The sequence below is a fragment of the Chelonia mydas genome, chromosome 2, assembly GCF_015237465.2.
Source record: "Chelonia mydas isolate rCheMyd1 chromosome 2, rCheMyd1.pri.v2, whole genome shotgun sequence".
NCBI lineage: Eukaryota > Metazoa > Chordata > Testudines > Cheloniidae > Chelonia > Chelonia mydas.
In genome coordinates this window covers 54372264-54399713 of record NC_057850.1, presented here as the reverse complement: position 1 = coordinate 54399713, position 27450 = coordinate 54372264, and the positions used below count along the sequence as shown (strand labels likewise).

At 38.5% G+C, this 27450-nt stretch overlaps 1 protein-coding gene across 2 annotated transcripts in view; it reads left to right on the top strand.

Annotated features, from left to right (window-relative positions):
• Positions 1-27450, top strand: part of HNF4G (hepatocyte nuclear factor 4 gamma) — an 80126-nt gene that overhangs the window by 35655 nt on the left and 17021 nt on the right. Inside the window, exons 1-3 of one of the 2 annotated variants that reach the window (XM_007052970.4) lie at positions 19302-19508; positions 22729-22900; positions 25491-25585. In XM_007052970.4, coding sequence (XP_007053032.3) covers positions 19391-19508; positions 22729-22900; positions 25491-25585 — 385 coding nt within the window. In that variant the 5' untranslated portion in view covers positions 19302-19390. Of the gene's footprint in view, positions 1-19301; positions 19509-22728; positions 22901-25490; positions 25586-27450 lie in introns of those variants that run through there. The other variant, XM_037892405.2, reaches the window with a different exon arrangement.

Sequence of the window (27450 nt, the reverse complement as noted above, 5' to 3'; positions counted from 1 at the left end):
TCAGCAACAAGCCAACAAGTGGGAGGAGCCTGGGCATTCCTCAGCGCCACCCCACAATCTCTTTACTGCTTTCTTTAGAAACAAACAAAAATATTTCTCAGACTTTAAACACTTCATTAGACTTTAAGCTCTACATGGTAGGGATTGTATCTGCATGTCTTCTTACAACTTCTAGTCCAAGATCTGCTTTGTTCCGGATTGGAGCCGAATGTAATGTAAATATTTCATAAGAATAATTTAGAAATTGCCCTTAGATTATTTTTAACTTATTTTTCCTGCAGTCAGCTTCTGAATAACCACCAAACTTGTGTATTTTTATTTAATTTTTTCTGTAGACTACTTTTCTGTGATGGTGGAAGGATCACCAAAACCAGCAGTCGTGTCACAGTTTTCTGAGAGCAAAACCTGCCTTTGAATGATGCACTACAGAACTAATTAGATAAGCCAAATCTAGACTGGAGATAGCTTCAGTATTTCTTAGTTTATAAAACACATATTGTGGTGCCCCCTCCAAATTGTCCATACGATGTCCAAAAATACCCTCCTATAAGAAAAGAAGAAAATCCTATTTCCCCTGCTTTCTCTGTCTCTCTGTCTAGCTCCAGCTTCTAAGACTATCTGAATGACTAGTATGCTGGTTTTGTAATAAAACATCAGCATGAACTAACCCACCCAGTAGCAGGGCCGGCTCTACCTTTTGTGCCACCCCAAGCGGCGAAGCAAAGAAAAAAAAAAGTGGCCTCCGAAGAAGGAAAAAATGAAGAAGCTGCAGCTGAAGGGCCACCAAGAATCTGAGCACCACCCCCCTTTCAGATTTGCCACCCCAGGCACCTGCTTCCTTAGCTGGTGTCTAGAGCCGGCCCTGCCCAGTAGTGACCCTCCTTTCACCTAACTAGGCTCAGTGATCTCAGTTTTCTTGCACTCAGGCCTACTCACTCAACTCCTCCTGATTGCTAAGCAAACAAATTAGTTTTGCTGTTCTTGCTGATGAGACCGTTATTTGCCTGTGCCCCTTTTCTTATTTTTGGAAGTTCAAACACACAATGTTTTTTTCAAAGTAGGATATTTTACAATCCCCCCAAAACAGATCTGGAGTATTTAAATGCCTGTCCGTTCACAGAAGTAAATGCCCTTGATGTGTTATGTTACAATGGGTACTTGCTCAAATGTCAGGTTGAAGTTGGGTTTTGTTATTCAGAGGAAATCATAATTTGTAGTTAGAAATAGTTAAGAAGGCAGCTAGTGGACTGAGAATACAGCTTACAACAGCCCCTTCGCTTTAACTGTGTGGCCTCTATACAGCAAAGATTACTCATACGTCTTTATAGCACAGTTTCAAAAGTTGCCAAAACGTAGGGTGCTACGGTTTTTGAATGTCCAGCCAGAGGCACTTTAAACTAGCTAGGTGTGATTTTTCCCCCCCTTTGCTACTGGTGGAAGGTACATTTAACAGGATAGCTTTATTTTCTAGATGAAAACTGGTCCTGTTAAATACATACATCACTGTGTACACATTTCAATCTGTGTATATCCTGTCACTTATTGTAACTACTGATGCACGTCACCTTGCTTCTCTTGGGTTTTTATTAAACTTATTCTGAGAGACATTACGCTCTGATTTTTATTACAAATCGCTTGACACAGGGTCCACTATTGGTTGAACTGAAGAACCACGTTTGTTAGGCAAACTCTTCCCAAAGCTCAGGTTTTTTTGAGCAAGTGTCTTTAGGCAGAGTGTATATTGTCAGCAGTTATGAAGTACGCAAGGAAAACTGAGGCAGGATGTTCACTAGCCTGGGACTCAGGAGACAAAGCTTCAAGTCCATGCTCTGCCATAGACATCTTGTGTGACTTTGGGCAAGACACTTAATCTCTCTGTGCCTTAGTTCTCAATCTCTAATATAAGGATCATTATTCTTCCCTACCGCACATGGGTATTAGAATAAAGATGGTGAGGTCCTCAAATACTATGGTAATGTGGGCCACATGAGTATCTTAGATGGAGTATGACCAAGGGGATATTGATGTCAACATCTGGATGTGTCCCTTTCTGTTGTCCAAAACATCATACCAGACAGAAGGGTGACATGTCCCATGTAGGAGAGAATTGACCTGTTTGCCTTCACCATTGGCTATTTAAGCATGAACACAGATAGTAACTCAGTGATTAATGCTATGTTCGACCCTTTTATTGTCACATTGAAGCTTTGACAAGTTTCCCCTGAGTAGATTTTGGTTAATTTCTCTGCTCCGCTGTTCACACCACAGTTTCCACATCAGTGAAGTTCCCAGGCTTGCAGCTTAGTCTGAGATTTCTCAGCCTGTGGTTTATTAATCTGTGATGTAAGTCATCTTAATTTCTAACACATCCCTACCAACATTTAAAGAGAAACTTTTGCTGATTTTGAACTAACTAAAATGAACATTAATGTTGTTTATTGGGATCAGCTAAATTAAATGCACATTGAGATTTCTAAATATTTACATTGTAAAGTTGAGCATTATGGGTTCTGTTCTTTCTAAGCGCATGCAAAACATCCATTAAAGTTAATAGGATTTCTCTGAACATTCAAGAGGATATAGATTTGCTGAGGTTACACGTCCGATAAAAAGAAAATTACTTTGTTACATATTTATTAGCTATGGGTAAATAATGTCCATTTTCTATGAAAATTAATGGGTTTTGATCTCATGGTATTTTTGGAGCCTGATTTATGATTTTTGAACATTTGAGGTTGGTAATAGTACATTTACTTCTTAGGGAGCACTGCAGCATTTTAAGAGCCAGATTTTCAAAAATGCTGAGCTCTCATTGCACCAGAAGCTGCTTGGTTTTGCACTCTTTTGAAAATCAGACCACTGTATTTACCTGCATAACTTGAGAAATGAGCTCTTTTGAAAATCTGGCACTTATTTAGGGTGCTTACATGGAAACTACTGGGTGGTTTTGAAAATCTGGTCCTAAACATTTATTAAATTTATGCTTGGATTATGCCTGCTTTCATGTTCCTTTGTTTAAGTGACAAACTTTTGAATTTTCTATTCCTTTACAGTACTTTCACTTAAACTTATAGTCTCAGTAATACTGTAACTTCTCATTATTAATCTTCTTGATAATAAAAAACTAAGAGAAGTTATCCAACTAAGGACAAGCTCTGAAATTATTGACAACTGCACTTCAGTTGGTCTTTGTAAGAGTTAAGTGGTCAGTGATGAGATTAAATTCTTTAAGCAAGAATGTGATGAGTCAGCTTAGGCACTAGTTAAAATTTAAAAATTTTAAGCATAGTAACTGGAACTAATGGATTCTGTTGACTACTCAGTGACTCAAGCTGACTGTTCTATAAGACCCAGAGTTATATAGTTACTAACATTGAATAGAATTCTATTGAATTTGTTTTGGAACATTACTTTAAACAGATTTTAACACATTTTGCAAAGGATGAATTACAGAAATCATACAACTTGATATGATTAATTTATTACACAGGAAAGAGAGCTTCTAGAGAGGCTAATAAAATCACCTTCCCCTGCTTTCACCTTTTTGATCTGTTTTGTGTTGTAGAGCAAAAGCAAGTTATTTTACTTATCTATGGGGGAAAAAGGAAAATGTGTCGCATTATGATATTACATTCTTACATTGTTTTTCTCAAGGTAAATGTGGATAAGATGCATGTAAACGTTATCTAGCCATGTATATAAAACTTTGTTTATGAGCTGATATGAGTAAAAGCCTGCTGAGAAGGATTATTTTCAAACTACTAATTACCTAGATATTCGTAAACTAGGATTTTTTATCTTGCTTATCAATACCATGATGTAGTTGTTTTTAATCTTGCTTTTGAACTCTCTCCTCTTTTCAGTCTACTCTCCAGAGTGAGTCTCTGATTAATTTTTTCAATGTGTATCAGAAAAGAATAAGTTACTTGATCTAAGCAAATAATTAACAAACTCACCAATCACATGTCATTTAACTATAACTCAGCAAATCTATCCCAGGCTCACTGCAAAATTATATCACACAAAAACTCCTTGGCTGCTTCCAGACAGAAAATACTTCACGGATTACATAAAAATAGAGACGTTAAAGGGCAGGTATTTTAATATTAGATACCAAGGCATACATAACTGTTGTCTATTACCATATGTACAGGGAAATATAACTGAGTTCCTCTAAGCTCCCCTCCCCTCCAATCTATAATTATCTACCCGTGCCTGGCTCAATAGATGGGGTTAGCAAATTTATGATTGATCAGGATACACATAAGAATGAAGACACAAGATAGAATGAAGTGGCAGGGTGCAACTTTACTAACATTAACCACTAATGGGGTGGGGAAATCATTTGGATCTAGGGCAAGATTAACCTGCTTAAGGTGAGACGGCCACCAGGACAGGACAGATTAGCTCATTCAGTCTAATCTACCCATACGCATACACAGGGTTAAGCCCCACTGCTGAATCCAATGGCCTTTCACAGCATGCACAAAGAAAAATGTAGATATAATTGAGGGGTATGTGGTCAATCTATGTGAGAGTTAAGACCTCCTACTGCCTCCCAGTTCAGAGGCAGCTACGCCAGCTGCCTTTTGGGATTACCCAAGGAGCTGACCACCTAAAACCACTCTTACCTGCTGTGGAGATAGGCTACAAATTGTGACCTCAGCAATATCTTCGTTTATCCTGATGCTTACCTTCTCCGGTCAGGTGTTTATTTTTTGTTTTGTTTTTAGTACCATTCAGTTCCCAAATGTTGGTATCCTTTTTGTCCTAACAAACCTGGCCTCAACTTGTGAGACAGGGAAACACACACACATACACACACACAATCTCATCCACAGGGGAAAATTTCTTCCTGATCCCCATAAAAAGTGATCTGGCCATCTGGAAACCCAGTCCTAAAAACTATTAGAACTTATTGGGTAGCATAAGGTGGGGGGAGGGAGCTGAAAATGCCTGCAATGGCAGCCACATGCCTGAGATGGCCTTACGCATAGGGGGAAGGGGAAGAGGGAGCCAATTATCTGAGTCACCTCCACCACACTGGCCTGTGAGCAGCTGCAGGAGGAGAAGACTTCTGTCCTGCTTCCCCTTGCTTCTCCCCACTCCCCATATTGACCGATTGAGTGGGACGGATGGGAGGCTGTCATCAGATGGCTATGCCCTCCTCCCTTCACAGAAAGACCCCAGGGATGGGCATTGTAAAGCTTGTCCTGCCAAATATTGTACCTCCCCCTCTACTGCGATGGAGATGAGTATTCTCAGGTAAAAGTTTCTCAGTCTTAACCGCTAACATGCAATTATCTCTCCCCCAATCCTTCAGATTCCCTTCTTGTCACAAACTTAAAATGTTAATATCTCATTGAGTGCTGGTTGCTGAGCTCATCAGATTCTGGTGTAGTCAATGCAATAAGGATCCACCTTCCACTATATTCAAGAAAACCTACTCCTATCTTTATGGTGATATAAACATTTAAGGGATAATTTGGTTCATAGTATATAATCTAGCTGCTAAGTGAAACACAAAAGGTTGTGCTAATGTTGTAGTAAATACTTTACATAAATTTCCAAAGGAAATATCTGGTGTTCTGTGCACACTGAAGTAATGGTAATGTGCTTAGTGATTATTTGAGTTAAAATTTGAAGAGAGTATGACACCGGAGCTTACCTTGTGGTCAAGTGGTAATATAAAGGGCTTGAATGCTGAGCTCGGTCCCTCACTAGCAGTTTCTCTTAGCCCTGGTAAAGAGAGAGTACCTTGCACCCCTCTCTGACTGTTCCCCTCTTGCGAAAGCAAGGTGTGCTGTAATAGGCTCTGGTGGAAGTTGACTGAATCTTTTTGACTGAAGAGAGTCACTGAAACATGAGGGTGATAAAGGAAAGAAATAATACCTTCCTTCCCTCTTCCCCCCACCCCAGAAAATCTTCAAGACTATGGTAGGTAGTCAGGGGATGCCTCTGACCACTCCTTACCATGGAGATAGTAGAGACATCACTCCTACCATTTCATCTTAAATACAGATTGTTATAATACTACACATCTTGGTACTGTGGAAAGAAGTTTCTTGGGAATTAAAAAAACCCACACAAGTATATTATCCAGCAGCAGTCAGTGTTACAATGCCAAGTGTTCTAGAGTGGTTCAGGAAACTGCTAGACTATAGAATGTAGCTGGTTCACTTTTAACAGTCAACTGATTTCAGCGAAGGGTTGATGAAGGTAGGAGAGCCTATGGGTCAGTGAATGAGCAGCAGCAAATGGGTTTATTTTCACAGCTTTGGCTTCTATAGAACTTTGGGTGGATACCTTATGATGAAAACCAAAACAGTCCATAATCACGAATGATTCATACATTTAAAAAACCCAGCAAGATAGCAGCAAAAAAGGTCATGCAGTCCAAAACATGACTTGTACTTTCCAAGTTGTTGCTTAACAGACTTTCTATGTACTGCTTTGTGTGTGTAAGTGATCAATAAAATCAGGTAAAACAGATAGCTTTGTTTATCTTGACCTTACCTAGCGGGTGTAACATTTTCCAATATATTATATATATACATAATAGTAACATATATAATGTTACTATTATATACTGCTGTTGCCAAAACTCTAGGTCAGTCACAAACAGTAATAAGGTAATCAATAGTTTGATATAAAATTTATAAAACTTTTACACTAAGAATATGTTGAATCTACCCAGATCTGGCTGGAAAACCCTGTGGAGCATAAAAACCTGGATCATATTCCTTTAATACAGCCTCTCAACTACACATAGGACTAGGCCCTCAGCTGGCGTCAGTTGAAAATTGTAAATTGAAATTAATGGGCATTGTGTGGCCAAATCTCATAGTCAATTTTGAAAAATCTCATGGAACCTACATATATTGCCATCCCCTGAATTTAGCTGGCAACATTTTCCAGACTGCCAGCCAAATTAGTGCTCAGTAGGGCATGTCTGCAGTCTCCAAAGGGTTAACAAAATGTGACTTAGCACAGGTAATACAGATTCTTTGGTTTCCATATATTTTTATTCGTGACTCTGGAGGTTACAGTGGAAAGATCTCAAAAATTGATTTTTTATTAAGCCAAAGGTAGAAATGTGAAGACAATTTCGGTGTCTAGTTCAGAAACATGCAACATTAGTCTGTTCCCAGTTACTCCAGAATGAAAAAGCTCATCATTCTGCACTAAAAGTTATTTATTTTTGTCATGTGATACAATAGAGCTTTATGTAATGAATCACCAGTTCTGATGAAAGTAGGAGTAAGTTCAACACCTGCAAGAGACTAGCGTTTGCAGAATGCATGAGGGTGGTCTAAGTGTCTAAAAATGTATGTAATGGAAACAGGCTCAGTGTAGATTTATTTCCCACAAAGATTTGTCCTTATGTTTTACCTGGCATGGTTGTTACAGCTAATCTTACTGCCTAGCTTAATAGGTGAGCTGTGAAAATATTTCATTAAATTCAGTGACTAGCTCTGATTTGTGGTGGTTTTTTTCTTTTAACTCTCCCCCTCCCCCTACCAACTTTTAGGACAAACTCACAATGAAGATACAACATGCTTGTATGCTCTCTAAACTATGCTAGTGGTGGTACTATATAGAGAGGTTTGCATTGTTTTTACTACCTTCGATCAGTTTAGTGGGAGCAGTTGTTCTGTATTTAATCCCATGAGTCAAATTGTTTTGCAAATTCCTTTAACATTAACCAGCTCAGAAGCCAGCCTTGTCCTTGTTTGGCTCTGGAACATTTATTTTTGCATTATAATGTTGCAGATTTTCTGTAATGTTTCAGAACCGAGAGAAGCCTATGGATATTTTCCTGCCATAAAAGAGAAGTCCTTACAGTAGTTTCATGCACAAGAAAAAAATTTATTTTGCATAAATCTAATACATTTAATACTGTAATATCTTGGATGTACAGCTCTTTTAAGACCTAAGAGTCAACTTTTGAAATTTGAATTATTAATTACAAAACAGGTTGTAATTCTGCATCAACTCACAGTGCTACTACAGCCAACCCTAATATGTGGTACAAATTAACAATTTTCCACCTAATCTTTTTCCCTTTGATTAATTATATAATAATTAGGGATGGACCTGAGCCACAAATCTGGATTTCAGTCACCAAAGTTCAGAAATAGCACCCGTGGTCGTGGTTCAATACATGCTAAATATAGGGCCCCATTACAAAACGTGGCTGGGAATTGGGAGTTGCAGCCTTCCCGTGCCTTCAGTGCTGGCGGATGTTGGTATCTAGAGGTATCACTCTCCTTGTCGTAAACGTGAACTGTTACTCCTCATTGGGTTCCAAAGTGGCTAATTGATTTTCTCACTATTTTATTTATAAAACAGTATCATGTTGTGATGACTATGTTTGGGGTACAAGTCCTGAGGCCAGATGTAAAGTTAATAAATGGGTGGTAACAACCCCATATTTACAGTTCCATTCTAAAATGGGCTTAAAATGAGGCACAAATTCCTATTTTTCTTTTAAGTAGGTGGCCCTACTGGTGTGGAATTTCACACATTATTAGTTTTTATGCTTGTTGAATGTGTTTGTTGGCACATGCAAGATGATTAACCTTGATGGAAACACCCTTCCTAAACATTGTAATCGGAACTTAAATGCTGGCAAAGTGGCACTATGACATCCATGATGAAGGTCCTGTGCTGTATCCGTTTATTGCAAAACACACAGGAATAAGGAAGCTGAGTGGTCCATGGGAGGATGGGTCATGGGATGCAGTGTCTTTTACTGCTATAAGAACAGGGGTACTTGTGGCACCTTAGAGACTAACAAATTTATTAGAGCATAAGCTTTCATGGGCTACAGCCCACTTCATCGGATGCATAGAATGGAACATAGAGTAAGATATCTATATATATAGATATAGATAGATATACATACAAATAAGTTGGAAGTTACCATACAAACTGTGAGAGGCTAATTAGTTAAGATGAGCTATTATCAGCAGGAGAAAAAAACTTTTGTAGTGATAACCAAGATGGCCCATTTAGACAGTTGACAAGAAGGTTTGAGGATACTTACCATGGGGAAATAGGTTCAGTATGTGTAATGATCCAGCCACTCCCAGTCTCTATTCAAACCCAAGTTAATGGTATCTAGTTTGCATATTAATTCAAACTCAGCAGTTTCTCACTGGAGTCTGTTTTTGAAGCTTTTCTGTTGCAAAATTGCCACCCTTAAATCTTTTACTGAGTGGCCAGAGAGGTTAAAGTGTTCTCCTGCCAGTTTTTGAATGGTATGATTCCTGATGTCAGATTTGTGTCCATTTATTCTTTTGCATAGCTATGTCACCTCTCTTAATATAGCCCAGGTCAGTTGTGGCCAAAAGACATTATCTCCTTGGCTGTTTCCCTAGGCAAAATGAGCTGGTGATTTGAATCCCGTTCCTAGTGGGAAGTGTCCACATTACCAACCAGGCTGTTTGATTGTCGTTAACTAGCACCCTGTTGTCTTTCAGCTGAGAGGCAAGTAGTTGCATTGGCAAAACGCTGGACTTCTCTCTCCTACTGCTGATTGGGCTGTCCCTCCAAGACAGGGTTGAAACACACTGGTGGGGCGAGGAAATTTGCACTGCTTTCCGTACAGTAACTGTTAGGCAGATAAATAGCGGCACTGTGATCTGGCATCTTTCACTGAATTAATATATCCTTTTAGAACAAGTTTGTGGCCCCACTTACATGGCTGCACAAGGCATGCATAAAGCTGCTCACAGCACTGGGGGAAAAGCAGGCTGCGCAGAATCACTGTGTCCCACCCCTCACACATGTGAATGGAAAGGGGCAGAGTGAAGCATCCATCACCACCAACACACCGGGCAACAGAGGTGTGCTGCAGCATTGGCAGATGTGATACATTGGGTGTAGACCTGGTGCAGTTTATTCTCTCTCCATAGCAGCGGGGTCCAGGGGGAGGGGAGATTGTGACTCACTGCCTCTGACTAAGGGCAAATGGATAAATCACAAGCTAGCCCCAGAAATGACACTATTTTAGGGACCTAACTTCGTCAATCTGGAATATGCCTAAAAGAGGATATAATAGTGCATACACTTTTCCATCTGCAGCTTTTAAAGACATGCTTTCACTGTCAATTGTGGTTTGATTTTAAATAACTTGATTTTATTAGCTTGTGTTCTATTTTACAGCATGATCAGAAAGAACGATTAAATCTAATATAGGCAGAAGGACAATTAAGAGGCTTAATAGTCCTACAGATAAGATAGGATTGTTTTTTCCTAGTGCCTGTATCAGTTGATAATGAGTTCAGATTTTTTTTAAAAAATGTACTTTTTTTTTTCTTCCTTCAGAATTATGCAGAATTTTTTTTTTTAAATCACATTTCTTACCCTGGTTTACAGAATCACTTCTCTCAAAGCAACATTTTTTAGCTGGACTAGTCATGCCATTTTTAAACTTCTGCTTATCTGAGGTTAGTACTTCCCTTCTGTCAGGGGTACATGGCTTAGCTCAGAATGTGAAAGAACATCTCAGGCTACAAGTTGCAAGGTCATAAAGAATTTGAAAAACAATACAGGTGTCTAATAATGTGAAAAGAATATCACTGTGGCTGGGTCTGAATGGTGTTAAACTTTATTAAGCTTGGACTGACAGTGAGTTGAAGCTTGCAGTCTATCTGGAGCTATGCATCTATCCTCAGCACCTCTGGTTCCAGGTCCATATTTGAATCCAGCCCAAAACAGAGTGATTACCTTTTCACATATTTGTACTCATAATTTTAGATTGTATTAATTGTCTGTGACAAAATTTAGTCATTTTCTGTGGCTGAAAATTTGATGACTGGACTATTGCAACTAAACTAAAAAAAACCCAAAGTTCTTTCTGAATGAATAATTTGAGTCAATTTTGGTTGTTCTGATACAGTGTTTGGGATGACATCATGGCCAGATTTTGCCATTGTTTCTGACAATGAGTAGTGCCTTTCTCTGCAAGTAGCCCCAATGGAGTTAATATTTTTTTTTTTCAAATCAGTAGGGCTACTTACATACTAAGGACTCCGTCCTGTAAAGACTTATGCTCATACTTAATCTTAGACATTTAAGTAGTCTCATTGTGTAACTTTGAGGCCTAAGGTGCTACTCAATGTGAATATGGAATCTCACCCCATAATTTCTACCACATATATACTATGCTATTTTCCCCCACACTTTATCACTTAAGCCAGGGTGGACAGCTGAGTTCCAGCAAATGACAATGGAGGATTCATTATAAATTCCTCTCCTTAATCAGGCAAAGCTCCCAGGATCACATCCAGATTAGCTGATGAAACTAGTCAAATTACGAGAAACAAGGTAGAATTAATGCTAGCTTGCATTGATCCCATGTATGAATATATGAACCCTGGATGGGAGGATAATTTAGCCCAAATTGTATCTTGACTGTGAAGGTCATATCTCTACTAAATGTCTAAATCCACGTTTATGTAAAATTTCATGAATATATGACTTAATTTATTGTGATTTATGTAACAAAACCATAAAAAAGGACACTATAAAAATAACTACCCTACTTTGGGCTGTACTTTTTGTTATATAAAAGGAATCTATTTAATGGGGTTTTAAATCATCACTACAAAGCATCAAGTGCTTCCTGCTCCTCTGTAGTCAGTGAAGGCTCTGATGAACCAAAATGGATGAGATTCTACTGGGGAAGGCAAGGCTTGGTCATTTTATACACCTTTCATCTTGTAGAGCTCTGTTCAGGAAGGGGTCCCTGAGCCCCAGCCTATGAGGAGGATTGTGGGAGAAAGAGTGAGGATAGAAGGAGCAGGATCTTCAAGTACGGAGAGATACTGACAATTCTCCTTGAAGAGGGCAAAAGCACCAGCTGGATGTGCAGTCCTGAGGCTTCAATAACAGATGTCATGTTGGACAATGTCATGTTTGCAATGCAAAGTAAAGCACATTGGAAACATAATCCAAATTACACATATAAAATGGTGGTGTCTAAATTAGCTGTTACCACTTAAGAAAGAGATCTTGGAGTCACTGTGGATAGTTCTCTGAAAACATCCAGTCAATGGCAGCAGTGGTCAAAAAAGTGAGCAGAATGTTGGAAATCATTAGGAAAGAGATAATAAGACAGAAAATATCAATTCTTTTCCCTCCACACTTTAAAGTTAAGCAGTACCCAAGTCCTTGTAGCCTGGGGCTCTGAGCATGTACTCTAGCTGTATACAATTATTTTATGGCCAAAAACTTGCTTAGTGTTGTATCCTTTTTTGATTCTTGGGCAATTTAAAATTTTGTGTGAAAAAGCTAGTGGCCATTTCTAGAAATATTACATCTTCATTCAAAATCTTCTCAAAAGCTTAGGCATCAGAACTGAAAAATCATTTTAGTTAACATTCAAACCTTTATGTACTATTTAAAGTAGCATGTTTATTCTTCCAGTTTGGTGAATAATTAAATTATTTGCAATTATCCCACTGCAAATGTACAACTATTGAAAATCACTTTCAAATTGAAAAGCTTAGAAAACATCAGATGATTTTAGTGCATGATGAAAACCCTTCAAAGAATTTTGCTAAACAAATGTGGTATTTCAGCTACAGATTTTTTCCCTCTAAATCTTTCAAGAAAATCCTATATCTGCTTTTTCAAAAGTTGGGCTTTGTTGGAAAAGTAAGTATGGTTACAAGCAGAAATCCAAGTACCATATCATAAATGTAGAACAGTTCTCTTAGGGCCAAATTTTTAAAGGTATTTAAGCACCTGAGATACAGATAGGAAATTTCAATGGAAGTTAGACAGCTAGGTGCCTACTGGGTGTTTCAAAAACACTTACCTGTGTCTATATGCACCTAAATACCTTTAAAAATCTGACCCTTAGGAGAGAAGGTCTTTCATGTTTCTAGACACAAAACATTTTAATGCCTGGGATCCCAATCCCAAGAATTTGGTAGAATTCCCAGATATCATAATAGTCTTCTCTTCTGGTTTGTGGTGTTCAGAAAGTCATATTGATTCTTGAGTGAAAGTGGAGAAGTTAAATAAAAGGTACCACATTGTATACTTTGCCTAATATTCTGGTTTCTGGATAGATGCAATGAAGCTTTGTTTTGATTGTGATTAAAAGGCCTGATTCAAGGACTACTGAAGTTCGTAGGCTTCTCTGACTTCAATAGGCTTTGGATCAGGCCCCAACAGACTACATAATGCAACTGGATTGGCCTGGTGACACTATGTAGTGCAGGGGACTCACACATTGCAGCATGGTGTTGGGTTGAGGAGCAGGATGTCTAGAAAATAGATGTTATCAGCTTCTGGGGATCAAGGACCAGCCCTGTGTGTGTGTGTGGGTGTGTGTGTGCGCGCTGTCCCATCCATGGCAGGTCACTGGTCTGAAGAGAGCCACACATGGTTCATCTAACAGAGAAGTTGCTTCAGGGCATAATCCAGCCACTAACTGCTGGTTGGGGGAAAATTTTTCCACTTTGGGCAAATTATTTCACACTTTTCCACTGTGGGGTTCTTGTGCCTTTTTCTAAAGATCTGGCTGCACTGGCTGTCTTCTGAGTCAGGCTAATAGTTTAGATGTTTGATATGGAATGTTTCTATGCATACATTTTTAATATGATAGTGGGATCAGTTGTTTCAACTATGCTGTTTCACTTTCCCTGCCCATTCATAAGAAAATACAGATCTCTCAGCAAGCTCCAGGATCCATGTAACAAGATGAAGAGGAGGAAGTGGTGGGACAATAGGGGACATGCATGGTGCACCTCTGCCAAATAATGCAGAGAATCTGTATAAGTAGGAAAACATCTCTAGGAGACGGATTCAGGAGGCACCCTGCTCTGTGGGATACCCTGTAATGTGATGCCATGCTTGCTGGGATCCAGACAAGAGGGTGCATGGATTCCTTGGCCAGAAGGGACCATTGTGATCCTCTAATCCACTGGTTCCCAAACTTGTTCCGCCACTTGTGCAGGGAAAGCCCCTGGCGGGATGGGCCGGTTTGTTTACCTGCCGCGTCCGCAGGTTCAGCCGATCGCGGCTCCCAGTGCCCACGGTTCACTGCTCTAGGCCAATGGGAGCTGCTAGAAGCAGCACGGGCTGAGGGACGTACTGGCTACCACTTCCAGCAGCTCCCATTGGCCTGGAGCATTGAATGACAGCCACTGGGAGCTGCGATCGGCCAAAGCTGCAGATGCGGCAGGTAAACAAACCGGTGCGGCCCTCCAGGGGCTTTCCCTGCACAAGCGGCGGAACAAGTGTGGGAACCACTGCTCTAATCTGAGCTCCTGTAGAGAACAAGCCATATAATTTTCCCAAAGTAATTACTATAGCAAATCTTTTAGAAAAATATCCAGTCTTGATTTAAAAATCTGCCATAACCCTTGGTAAATTGTTCCAGTGGTTAATTGTCCTGACTGTTAAAAATGTATGCCTTATTTTCAGTCTGAATTTGTCTAGTTTCAACTTGCAGGCATTGTCTTGTGTTATACCTTTGCCTGCGATGGGAGTCCCAGAGGTACTGAGGAGACACAGGACTCTGAGTGAATAGACCAGTGCCTCTGATGTATTCATAGGACTTTGGGGTTGGATGGATGAATTTTGAGGATGTTTTGAAAGGTTCCTCCTAAGAACATAAGAATAGCTATACTGGGTCAGACCAAAGGTCCATCCAGCCCAGTATCCTGTCTACCAACAGTGGCCAATGCCAGGTGCCCCAGAGGGAATGAATTTAACAGGTAATAATCTAGTGATCTCTCTCCTGCCATCCATCTCCACCCTCTGACATACAGAGGCTAGGGACACCATTCCTTACCCATCCTGGCTAATAGCCATTAATGGACTTAACCTCCATGAATTTGTCCAGTTCTCTTTTAAACCCTATTATAGTCCTCGCCTTCACAACCTCCTCAGGCAAGGAGTTCCACAGATTGACTGTGCGCTGAGTGAAGAAGAACTTCCTTTTATTTGTTTTAAACCTGCAGCCCATTAATTTCATTTGGTGGCCCCTTCTTCTTATATTATGGGAACAAGTAAATAACTTTTCCTTATTCACTTTCTCCACACCACTCATGATTTTATATACCTCTATCATATCCCTCCTTAGTCTCCTCTTTTCCAAGCTGAAAAGTCCTAGCCTCTTTAATCTCTCCTCATATGGGACCCGTTCCAAACCCCTAGTCATTTGGTTGCCCTTTTCTGAACCTTTTCTAATGCCAGTATATCTTTATTGAGATGAGGAGACCACATCTGTACTCAGTAATCAAGATGTGGGCGTACCATGGATTTATATAAGGGCAATAAGATATTCTCCATCTTATTCTCTATCCCTTTTTTAATGATTCCTAACATCCCGTTTGCTTTTTTGATTGCTGCTGCACACTGCATGGACGTCTTCAGAGAACTATCCATGATGACTCCAAGATCTTTCTCCTGATTAGTTGTAGCTAAATTAGCCATCGTATTGTATGTATAGTTGGGGTTATTTTTTCCAGTGTGCATTACTTTACATTTATCCATATTAAATTTCATTTGCCATTTTGTTGCCCAATCACTTAGTTTTGTGAGATCTTTTTGAAGTTCTTCACAGTCTGCTTTGGTCTTAACTATCTTGAGCAGTTTAGTGTCATCTGCAAACTTTGCCACCTCACTGTTTACCCCTTTCTCCAGATCATTTATGAATAAGTTGAATAGGATTGGTTCTAGGATTGACCCTTGGGGAACACCATTAGTTACCCCTCTCCATTCTGAAAATTTACCATTTATTCCTACCCTTTGTTCCCTTTCTGTTAACCAGTTCTCAATCCATGAAAGGATCTTCCCTCTTATCCCACGACAACTTAATTTACTTAAGAGCCTTTGGTGAGGGACTTTGTCAAAGGCTTTCTGGAAATCTAAGTACACTTTGTCCACTGGATCCCCCTTGTCCACATGTTTGTTGACCCCCTCAAAGAACTCTAATAGATTAGTAAGACATGATCTCCCATTACAGAAACCCTGTTGACTTTTGCGCAACAATTTATGCTCTTCTATGTGTCTGACAATTTTATTCTTTACTATTGTTTCAACTAATTTGCCCGGTATTGACGTCAGACTTACCGGTCTGTAATTGCCAGGATCACCTCTAGAGCCCTTCTTAAATATTGGCGTTACATTAGCTATCTTCCAGTCATTGGGTACAGAAGCTGATTTAAAGGACAGGTTACAAACCATAGTTAATAGTTCCACAGTTTCACATTTGAGTTCTTTCAGAACTCTTGGGTGAATGTTATCTGGTCCCTGTGACTTGTTACTGTTAAGTTTCTCAATTAATTCCAAAACCTCCTCTAGTGATACTTCAATCTGTGACAATTTCTCAGATTTGTCACCTACAAAAGATGGCTCAGGTTTGGGAATCTCCCTAACATCCTCATCTGTGAAGACTGAAATAAAGAATTCATTTAGTTTCTCCGCGATGACTTTATCGTCTTTCAGTGCTCCTTTTGTAACTCAATCGTCCAGGGGCCCCACTGGTTGTTTAGCAGACTTCTTGCTTCTGATGTACTTAAAAACATTTTGTTATTACCTTTTGAGTTTTTGGCTAGCTGTTCTTCAAACTCCTTTTTGGCTTTTCTTATTACATTTTTACACTTAATTTGGCAGTGTTTATGCTCCTTTCTATTTACCTCACTAAGATTTGACTTCCACTTTTTAAAAGATGCCTTTTTATCTCTCACTACTTCTTTTACATGGTTGTTAAGTCACAGTGGGTCTTTTTTTAGTTCTTTTACTGTGTTTTTTAGTTTGGGGTATACACTTAAGTTGAGCCTCTGTTATGGTGTCTTTGAAAAGTGTCCATGCAGCTTGCAGGGATTTCACTCTAGTCACTGTACCTTTTAATTTCTGTTTAACTAACCTCCTCATTTTTGCATAGTTCTTCTTTCTGAAATTAAATGCCACAGTGTTGGGCTGTTGGGGTGTTCTTCCCACCACAGGAATGTTAAATGTTATTATATTATGGTCACTATTTCCAAGCGGTCCTGTTATAGTTACCTCTTGGACCAGATCCTGGTCTCCACTCAGGACTAGTGGGTTCCTGTACCAGCTGCTCCAAGAAGCAGTCATTTAAAGTATAGAGAAATTTTGTCTCTGCATTTCATCCTGAGGTGACATGTATCCAGTCAATATGGGGATAATTGAAATTCCCCACTATTATTGAGTTTTTATTTTGATAGCCTCTCTAATCTCCCTTAGCATTTCATCGTCACTATCACTGTCCTGGTCAGGTGGTCGATAATAGATCCCTACTGTTATATTCTTATTAGAGCATGGAATTACCATCCATAGAGATTCAATGGAACATGTGGATTCATTTAAGATTTTTATTTCATTTGATTCTGCATTTTCTTTCACATATAGTGCCACTCCCCCCCCGCATGACTTGTTGTTGTAATTAAAGGGGCTTTTAAAGGAATTGTTTGATGGCTATTTTTGCAAGAACAGCCATCTCCAAATAGCTTTTCATTTTTATTATACTGTGAATGGTAGATCTTACTGCTGTAGTGTCTCTGGCATCAGGTAGTGCTGTTGCAGGAAACTTCACCTCTTGTACCCCAAGTAGCCATTTCCATGGCCCTGTTGGCCTGTGTGTGTTTGAGTTTTCCATGGCTTCATCCTCTGTCCAGGTCACCTACGGTTCAATCCTCTGCCAGGATAACAAAAAGTCCATCTGAAATTCCAAATAAACATCTAAAGAAATGATTCTTCTGCCCATCTTGGGCCACGCTGAAGTTATCTGCTTCTTGGTCCCCACTTCTGGTCCCTGTAGAGTGTTCCCCTATGTTGGTTTTTCCCAGCACGGTTTTCCCTCTACAGTAGAACCTTAGAGTTATGAACACTTTGGGAATGGGTTCATAACCCTGAAATATTTGTAACTCTGAACAAAGCATTATGGTTGTTCTTTCAAAAGTTTACAACTGGACATTGACTTAAGACAGCTTTGAAACTTTATTATGCAGAAGAAAAATGCTGCTTTTAACCATCTTAATTTAAATGAAACAAGCACAGAAACAGTTTCTTGACCTTGTCAAATCTTCTTTTTAAACTTTACCTTTTTTTTAGTAGTTTACATTTAACACAGCACTGTACTGCATTCACTTTTTTTTTTTTTTTTTTTTTTTTGGTCTCTGCTGCCTGATTGCGTACTTCCAATTCAGAATGAGGTGTGTGGTTGACCAGTTAGTTCATAACTCTGGTGTTCTTATCCCTGGGGTTCTATTGTACTTCCTGTGTTAGGGACTCTGGCAGCTTTCCTCAAGGACCGTCCTTGTTCCTTACAGGCCCTTTTTTAGAGCCCTCTGCCACAGGAGCCTGACCTGCTCTCTGTGGGTCTCATCAAGCCTGACTTCCCCAGTCCTTTCCCAGAAGGGAACTCCCCTTGCTCCTCTTTTCTGGGTCTCCTCCCTTAGACTGAGTTCCCAGTTTTGTTTAAGAAGTCCTCTCCCTGATTTCCCATAGCTGGGTCATCATTATAATTAGGTTTCCATCACACTCAGCAGCGGATAATTCTTTGATCACAGGCTACGCTGAGCTTGACTTGCCTTAGAGGGCCAACCTGTGATAGATAGTATATAACCAGTCATTGAATGTAGCTAATTAAACGCCTGCTAGTTAGTTTTACAGTTCTCTGCTGGAAATCTTTAATGTAACTGTATTGTACAAAGAGTGGGTTTTCATAATTAACTCCTGGGATCTTCATAAATGTATGGAATCCTGCAAAACAGCATTTAAGAGCAGCATGTATATGGACCAAATTCTGCTGCCCTCCTTCCTCACTGCAAAACGTGCATACAGTGGCTTTACATCGGGGTTGAGGAGAAGGAATCTGCCCTTTAACATAGTGGCTTGGTGTAACATGTCTGTGCAGCCAGTTCACTACCACTTGTGCAGAACATTGGTTTTGAGAGCAATTGGGAATGCGAGTATGAAGTCTTTCTACCCTGTGGTTCTGCATGTGTTTAAGGCCTTCCATGCTCACAGAGACTGTGTGTAGCAGGGATCCAGGGACTGGGCAGCATTTGGCACTATGTTGTTAAAATGAGCAGAATCAGCTGCTGGACAACCTTTTCAGTTTCCTCGAGAATTCAAGCCAATATGACTCCTGATAAGACTTGTCTATGGAACATTCTAAGATTATCACAAGAATTGCTTTGGTGTGCCATAAAAGAAAACAGATATAGGCAGAATATGGCATGCAGAAGCAGTTTTACAGCTCCTCCCATCGCTGCACATAAGTGGCACCGTTTACAGTTAACTTTGGATTATCAATCACTGATTGCCAGCAAAACAGAGTAGATCTCACCATACCGCATTTGTACTCTTGAGTAGCTTTCTTTTACTGTTTTCCCATTCAATGATGAGGCTGTCGGAACCAGTATTGGACATGGACATGGCAAACTACAGTGAAGTCTTAGATCCAACTTATACTACTTTGGAGTTTGAAACTATGCAGATTCTGTATAATAGCAATGGTGAGTTCTCATCTGCTTAGTGATGCAAAATCAAGCTGTTAACGGGAAAAAGTAAAACTGAGTAATGCTGTAAGGTGCTAGTTAAGTGTTTTATTAATAGAGCATTTGGACATGGGGGGTTATGGCAAGAAATCTGCTCTTTTACACTTCATCACTAAATCTAAGTTAATAAAATAACTTTTTTATGTTAAAGAAAATATAATACCAGTTATGTGTAAGAAAGTAAGTGAACTCCACTGTCATCAGTCAATTAATCAAAGGAAGAAAAGGGTGCTTTCAGCAGTTGTTTAATTTACTGTAAAACAAATGAGTAACTAGTATTGACAGTTTGGGCATGAAGGTAGATTTTGTACATAACATTTAAAATGACAGAACAAAATTATCCAGAGGTTTGGGAAATTTTACTGATTATGGAGAAAATGATCTCCTTGCTCTTGCTGCCTAGTTTCTAATTGATTGGCTCATATTTTATTTGTATAATGTAATCCAGTCTTTCCAAATTATATATATGTGAACCAGAGAGAGTTTGTAATCACATTGACTTCTACAGGCTAATGTTTAGCTGGGAGAGGCGTTTGGTATTTGATGAGTGTAACATTTTAACTTAGGTTAGAATTGTTTATGATATGGGTTGTTATGCTATGGGTTTTTGTGACATTCAATTCGTAAAAATATTGCCTCAGCATGTAGCATGCTGTATTTAACTTTACCATAACTGAATATTCTACCACAGACATAAAGGAAATTTTAGTCTTTGTTTTAATTTCAAGGAATTACTTTAAAGTTTAGAACTGAAATTCATTAAGGATAAAGAAAGTATATTTAGCACTAGCTCAACAATTATTTTATCTACTCTCAACCTGTAGACCCATTGCTGCTGTCTGTAGTTTGTTTTTTAAAAGGCAGAGCAAATATTTCAGCATTTGTGGAAAAGTTCATTTGTACTTGTATTTTGTTCCATATAATTGAAAAGTGTTCATTCTGCATATCTCACAATATAGAGTTTAAGTGGGCCTGTATAGGTGTGTCTTGAAACTTTTGTTTTGATTTCTGATGCTTCGATTTCAATTTCTTTGCAGCCAGAATAGTGAACAGAAATGTAGATTTAATTATTGATTCTGCCTAGAAGAAGAAAAAATAACATTTGTCACGAAAGAAAAATTTCCTCTTCTTAAGTGATTCTGAGGCTTTAAACATTGGTTATTTGAGCTTTAGATGGTTTCTCCACTTATTTGGTTTAAGAAAGGGGATTTCCTTGGTAATTAGTTATTTTTGCTTAAAATAACTCTTACGGATCTGTTAAAGGTATACACATACACATATATACACAGGGAAAGGGAAGTTAGGCAAGGGAAGTTTATATTGGTAATGCAGATGGTTGAATTATTAAGTGAAAATGATGAGTTGGCAACTTTTAATTCATATATTTATTTGATGTAATCTTATTCTGGTTGCAATTCATTTATGAGCTTATCTTAAGTAACTGTAAGAATCAGTCTACAAGGATGGTCTTACAGTTGATGCACTGATGAGGACTCAGGAGATCTGATTTCAATTCGCAGCTCTGCTATGTATTTCCTCTGTGAACTTGAGCAAGTATCTTAATCAGAGCTGGTCAGAGAAGCTTCACCAGAACCACAAAATTGAGTTGATTTCACCAGAATTTTATTTCAGATGAAAGCCACCGAGGGCAGTGGGGGGGGGGTGTGTGTGTGTGAAAGAATGTTCTGACAAAGTTGAAACTTCTTATTTCAACATTTTTGGAATAAAGCATTTCAGTTTTTCATTTTGAAATGGCTTCATTTAGAATTTCCAAAATTTTGCATTACTCATTATAATACAAAATAAAAAGTCCAAATTGATATGAAACATTTTGATTTTGTCTAAACTAAATGTTTTGATTGACCCAAAATGATTTTGTTTAATTTTGCCTTGCAGAGAATTTTGACATTTTTTGTTTTTCATGCCAAATCAGAACAAAGCCACCTTCTGAAATCCTTAAATCCTTTGCAAACTGGAACTTCCAACCTTCGCTCAGTTCCACTCTTAATCTCTCTATATCTCAATTCCCTGTCTATACAATAGAAATAACGTTTCCTTTCTTGCACTCTTGGCTATCTATTTAGAATGTAAGCTCTTTGGGACGGGGTCTGTATTTTACTAGATGTATGTGCAGTATCTAGCACAATGGGGCTTCAGTCTCAGTTATAAATAACATTAATTATTCATATGCTAGCATCATATAAATAATCAATGTTAATACTAATAGTTTGCTAAACAATTTTTATCCTATGGGTTGTTCATAAACTATTCTGTAACTATTTGTGATATATCATTGAACGTCAAAGTCACATAGCAATGTTTCTTCTTCTTGACTGGATGACTGAAAATGTAGACAGGAGAATCTTCTTTTTGTATAACTACACACATCTACAAAGAACAGCAACTTTGCAAATATTCATCTGAACAAAAACCTTCTCACAAATAGTGAATAAAAGGAGAAGAAATGTGGTAAAACCATATGTCCATTCTGAATTAGAGTGAACATCTGCAAGTTCTCTGTGGTATTCAGCTGTCTCAAATTGTTAGTCAAATTCAGGTGGCATGCCTGTGTGCACAAACAATGTCTACATCAACCTTGCATGAAACTTCCTGTATGGAAATAACACTATGTCAACCCTCTTCACTAATTTTTTAATAAAATTTAATTCAGAACTTTTAAAAAAATACCTATGCCAATAATAACTGAGATTCTTTTCAGGAAAGCAATGATAATAGCCAACTATTGCTATGTCATGTGAACTAATTTATGGATGTTTTACCAGCTGACCGAAAAATGTTGTTTTGTACCAACGTCCCTCTTAATTATTTCTGTTAGCAAGGATGTTTAAATAGTTACACGCAAATAGAAAGTTAGGTATTTCATGTACACTTTAACTTTCAAACCACGTCTTTGAATCCGCAATAGTTTGGACAAAAAGTATTTCTTGTTATGAGCATCGTACATTCTGATAACCAGATGTGATGGGTTTGAAAGGATTCATTAGAATAACAACCAGATGTAATTAGACATGCTGTCTTTGTATGATCTCTAAACGGAAAATGCTAATTAAAAGAGAAAAGGCCAGTTAAATCTCCATGTGAGTGTAAATTAGTCATGGTGGTGTATTTGCTGAAGGTTTTAACCATAACTACATATGTTGTTCTTGTCCCTCATCAGACAGTTCTTCAGCAGAACCACTCAACATGAACACTGCAGACAATGGAGTCAGTGGACTTTGTGCAATATGTGGCGATAGAGCAACTGGCAAACATTATGGCGCCTCCAGTTGTGATGGGTGCAAGGGCTTCTTTAGACGCAGCATACGGAAGAGTCATGTCTATACCTGCAGGTATTTGAAGTGTTCAGCTTGGAGAACTTAATTCATTAAGCTGGTGGCAAATCACTTTCGGATGTAATTTATACAGTGGATATTTTCTTTCTTTTTCAAACAGAATAAACAACACAGTGGACAAAACGTATGATTGTTGGTTTGTTAACATAATTGGAAAAAAATCACTTTCCTACAAATCACTGAAAAGAATTGTCTACACCCAACACCCCCCTTTCAAACATAATAAATTAAAAATTAATGTTTACCTGTCTTTCATGAGGGAAGTCATACTCATCGCTACGAAACTCTGTTACATTTAAATGATGTGTAGGTGTTATACCAATAAAATAAAAACCAGCAGAATCTTATTAAAGGGGAAAAGGCAAAATGCCACATTTATTGTGAATACAGAAAGGATCATAGTAAGCAGTTAGTTATAGCTATAACATTCCATTCAATTTCATATTTATTCACACATTCATTCATACACACACACACACAGGTTCTGCAAGGTTGTTATCATCGTTACCAGCCTTAGAGTTGCTCACGCCAAGCCACTGGCCTGGTGGCCTGGACATGAGGAGGGAGCAGGGCCTTGTCAGATGCTCATCTGATGCTCCTGGAACTTGGTTTGCAGAATCAGACCCCAAATTTCTCACTTCCTAGAGTCCATTTTTATAGGAATTTCTTCCTATGCCAGTCTATGGGAATTGCTTCATCATGCTGTTGCTGAATCAATCAGCAGATGGCACATTCCTGACGGCTCTGTGCTGCCAGATGTTCTCTTGTTCGTTGGTTCTCCCATCCTTGAGGCTGTTGGGTGGATTCCAGTCTGCCCTCCGGGGGTCCTCTGGTTATTTCCACTTGACGCCTTCTTCAGCCGATGGACACTGGATTCTTAGGCTGACACCTCCCTGATCATTCAGTTATTATCCACACCAAGCATCCATCCACATACATCCTCTATCTCTATTTTAATCACAATTGTTAACAAAGCAAGATGAATACAACAAAAGCACGGGGAGTCTCTGGGTGCTGTTTCTGTTGTTACAGAGTATTGTTTTGAGTCTCTCTCTCTGTGTGAGTAGTTGTTGTTACAAAGAATTGCTTTGAGAACAGACTCTGTCTTAGAATGTACTAACACAATTAACAGCTTGCAAGTTTCACACAGAGAGGGAGAGAAACAGCATCAAAAACCAAGAGACCTCTTAATTAGTAATACCCTGGAATTTAAACTATGGGGAATCAAACTCATTTGTGATTTTAATACAGAACTTCTTTAATATGATCCAACATAGGCAAAACAATAAAAATAAATATTACTAGGTATTTAATAAGCATCTAGATAATCACCTTTAAGATAGTATCTTTTAGAACGACCTACCTTGATTCTCCACTAGAGGCAGGTTTTATCATGATTACTTTTTGCTATTGATTGTTTCAGGTTACCAGCACCAGGTGAAATACACCAGGACAGATCCTCAGATGGATGACATTGGGATAGATCTATTAAAGTCGTTAGTGCTAGATTAATTTACACCAGCTAAGGAACTGGCTCGCCATTTTTTGTATGTGAACATATCGAGAATTTCCTAAAAAAAAAATGTTTTGCTGGGTTTGTGATAAGCAAAATTTTGGAGATTTCTCACTAAACATTTGTTTTTCTATGATGAAAGACAGTTTCTAAAAAGTGCTTAAGACCCATAAACCCTGATCCGAAGAACATACAAGAGATAACTTATCTGTAAGGAGCTTTGTGCTTCTGAAAATGGTGTTCTACTGTTATTCTAATCACACTGTACCTTTCCTTTGTGGTGTGCCATAATGTCTATAGACTAATAGGGAGACCTCCTCTCACCTTTACTTGGGCAGTCATCTGCACAGTACTGAGTTGAACTACACCTTCCAGCAGTCTTGGACTTTTGAAATTCTGGGACCAAAAATTTCTGTGTCCATTTGCAATGACAGCAGCTTGGTTCTTGTTCTGCAAATATTGCTTTCCAAAATTATTTTGTCCTGTCCTGAGAACCATCAGACTTTAAAATATATATATGCTTCCAGGCCCCTCATTGTCTTTATGCTCCCTGTTTTAGTCATAGTTCCCCACTGTTATTTTTAACGGGCTGCCAGATCTTTATTATTGACTGCCCTCTGGCACTTTCTTTTCTTTTCTTTTCTTTTCTTTTCTTTTCTTTATCCTTAACAAGGCTGCCTAGAACCCCTCTCCAGGTTATAGAGATCTCTGCTACTCATGCTATCATTTGGTTTAAGCCCTTTTTATCAACGTCTTGTGTCCTAAGGCTTCTGGCATAAATTATGTTTGTTTTTTTTATTTAAACCAAATATTGACATTAAATACTTTTATTCATACAAAATATTAGCTGTGATGATGAAAAAACTAATGATATCTTGCCCATTACAAGAAGTTAGTCTTGCCAGATGTACAGATGGAAAACATTTTTCAAGGCTGAATTAAAGATAAAGATCAGTGAAGGCTGATAGTTGGAGACATTGTTTTGACAGGCCACATTAATTGTTGTCCTGCTTGCTAATCAGGACTGTGCTTTATTAGTGCTCTAATATATTTACCCTTTCTTATATCTGATAGATTCAACCGACAGTGTATTGTTGACAAGGACAAGAGGAATCAATGCAGATACTGTCGTTTAAAAAAGTGTTTTCGAGCAGGAATGAAAAAAGAAGGTAATAGATTGATTTATTACTTAACGTACAAAGAAAAATAAATACTTAATCTGAATGAGTGTTAAAACTTAGTATAAAAATAAAAGAATGTCACATTAGAATAACTCAATGAATAGGTAACTCGAATGCCTTCACAAAGGAAGAGTGATTTTACTATTATATACTTCATTTAATTTTTGAAGTTCGTAAGTTTTGAAGTTATAGTATTTTGTGCCTATAACAAATTAACAGATTCAGAATTGAGTTTGCAGCTTGAATATATCTTTGTAGTATGTGAATCCTAGCTTCAAGTCCCAACACTTCAAACATTGTGAAAATCTGAAATCAGACCTAAGTTTGGAATCCATAAATTTAGGAATGTTCAGATTTGGAGTTTTAGTTCTACTCGTTTATAAAGATATGAAATTTGTGTCCAGGGTTTTGGTTGGTGACTACCTCTAGTAATAATTTTCAGTGTCAATCTGTTAACTCTTTAATTTAATTTAAAACTTGGAGGTGCATAAATCAGAAAAAGGTGTGTGGGGTGTGTGTGTGTGTGTAGTTCTCTGGTTATTAAGGTGACAACAATTTTTTGCAGTTATTAAAGACACACTCCAGCTATTCAATGAGAGATAAAATTATATAAATTAAAAGTTCATGATATCTGTTCATCCAAGATACCAAATATGCTCTAACAACAGATGGCTAAACTACACAGACTTTTTTTTTTTTCAAAAAAGACCTGTTTAAATTTGTGAAATGTTGGTGAAATTCAAGCAATTTACTGACTGCAAAAAATGTTGCTGCCCAGATTTTCACATTTCAAAGTTGGTTGCTTGTTATTGCTCACACAAGTTAGATGATACTGATTATGGGCTCTGAGTCTACCCCATGTGGTCAAGGGGATTGACAGAAGCTCTTTGTGACTCCTTTTCTCAGATGGGGTGGCTGCAGTTTCTGTGCTTTTACTGAGGCAGTCAGATAATAAAGTCCTGGCGGCGGCAGCAGCGAGTAATTCAAGGCTACTATGTAGTGGGAGTGTGGGATTGTCCCTTACAGACCATCAAGGAACTGATGGGGTACAGTGACCCTATGTGGCAGTTTCCAAGCTGGAGAGGTGAACGGTCCTTCTATCAAAGTGGGGTGCCATGGGAGAGTCTATCTCAGGCCTCGTTGGGGAGGGATCATTGTGTGGGGACAAAAGAGTATATGGCTTGATTGGCATCCTGTGTATGTTCAAATAAGCAGCTAAAAATGGAGCCTTTTGTCGTTCCCACATTACTAGACTTATGTTTATTGTGATGAAACTGTTTTACAACCTGTTTTGGCATGTATTTTTATCCATCATAAGGCCAGTTTACAGCACGACTCTGTAACTTTACTATAGTGAAGTGGGTTTACAGTGTGCTTCTGCAAGTACCTTATTAGGATAAGAATGGTTTATTGTGTAGTCTTATATGTTGTTTGGCTTTGCTAATGGCAAACATTTTTGTAGGAGAGGATTAAATGTATTTTCTTCTTGCAGTCACATAGTGAAATTCTGCTCTTTTTTAGACTCGTAAATCTAAAATAACTCCATTAAGTCTCTGGAGTTGCTCTGCATTTACACTGGTATAATGGTGCAGAACTTGGCCTCTAGCATTCAGACCATTAAAATCCATAGTGATTTGAATACACTGCAGGATCCTTGTAAGAAAAATGTTGAATCATCTGTTGTGGCCCTCAACATTTTGCAAAAGGCAGAATTTCAAGGACACTCAAACCTTATAAAATGAATAGATAAAAAATGTGCATAACTTCTTTTTCCGATTTGACACCATTTTTCCTATAAAACATATTGTCCTGGTTCTCCACTACATCTGAGCTATGCTGATTCAGAGCTGCCC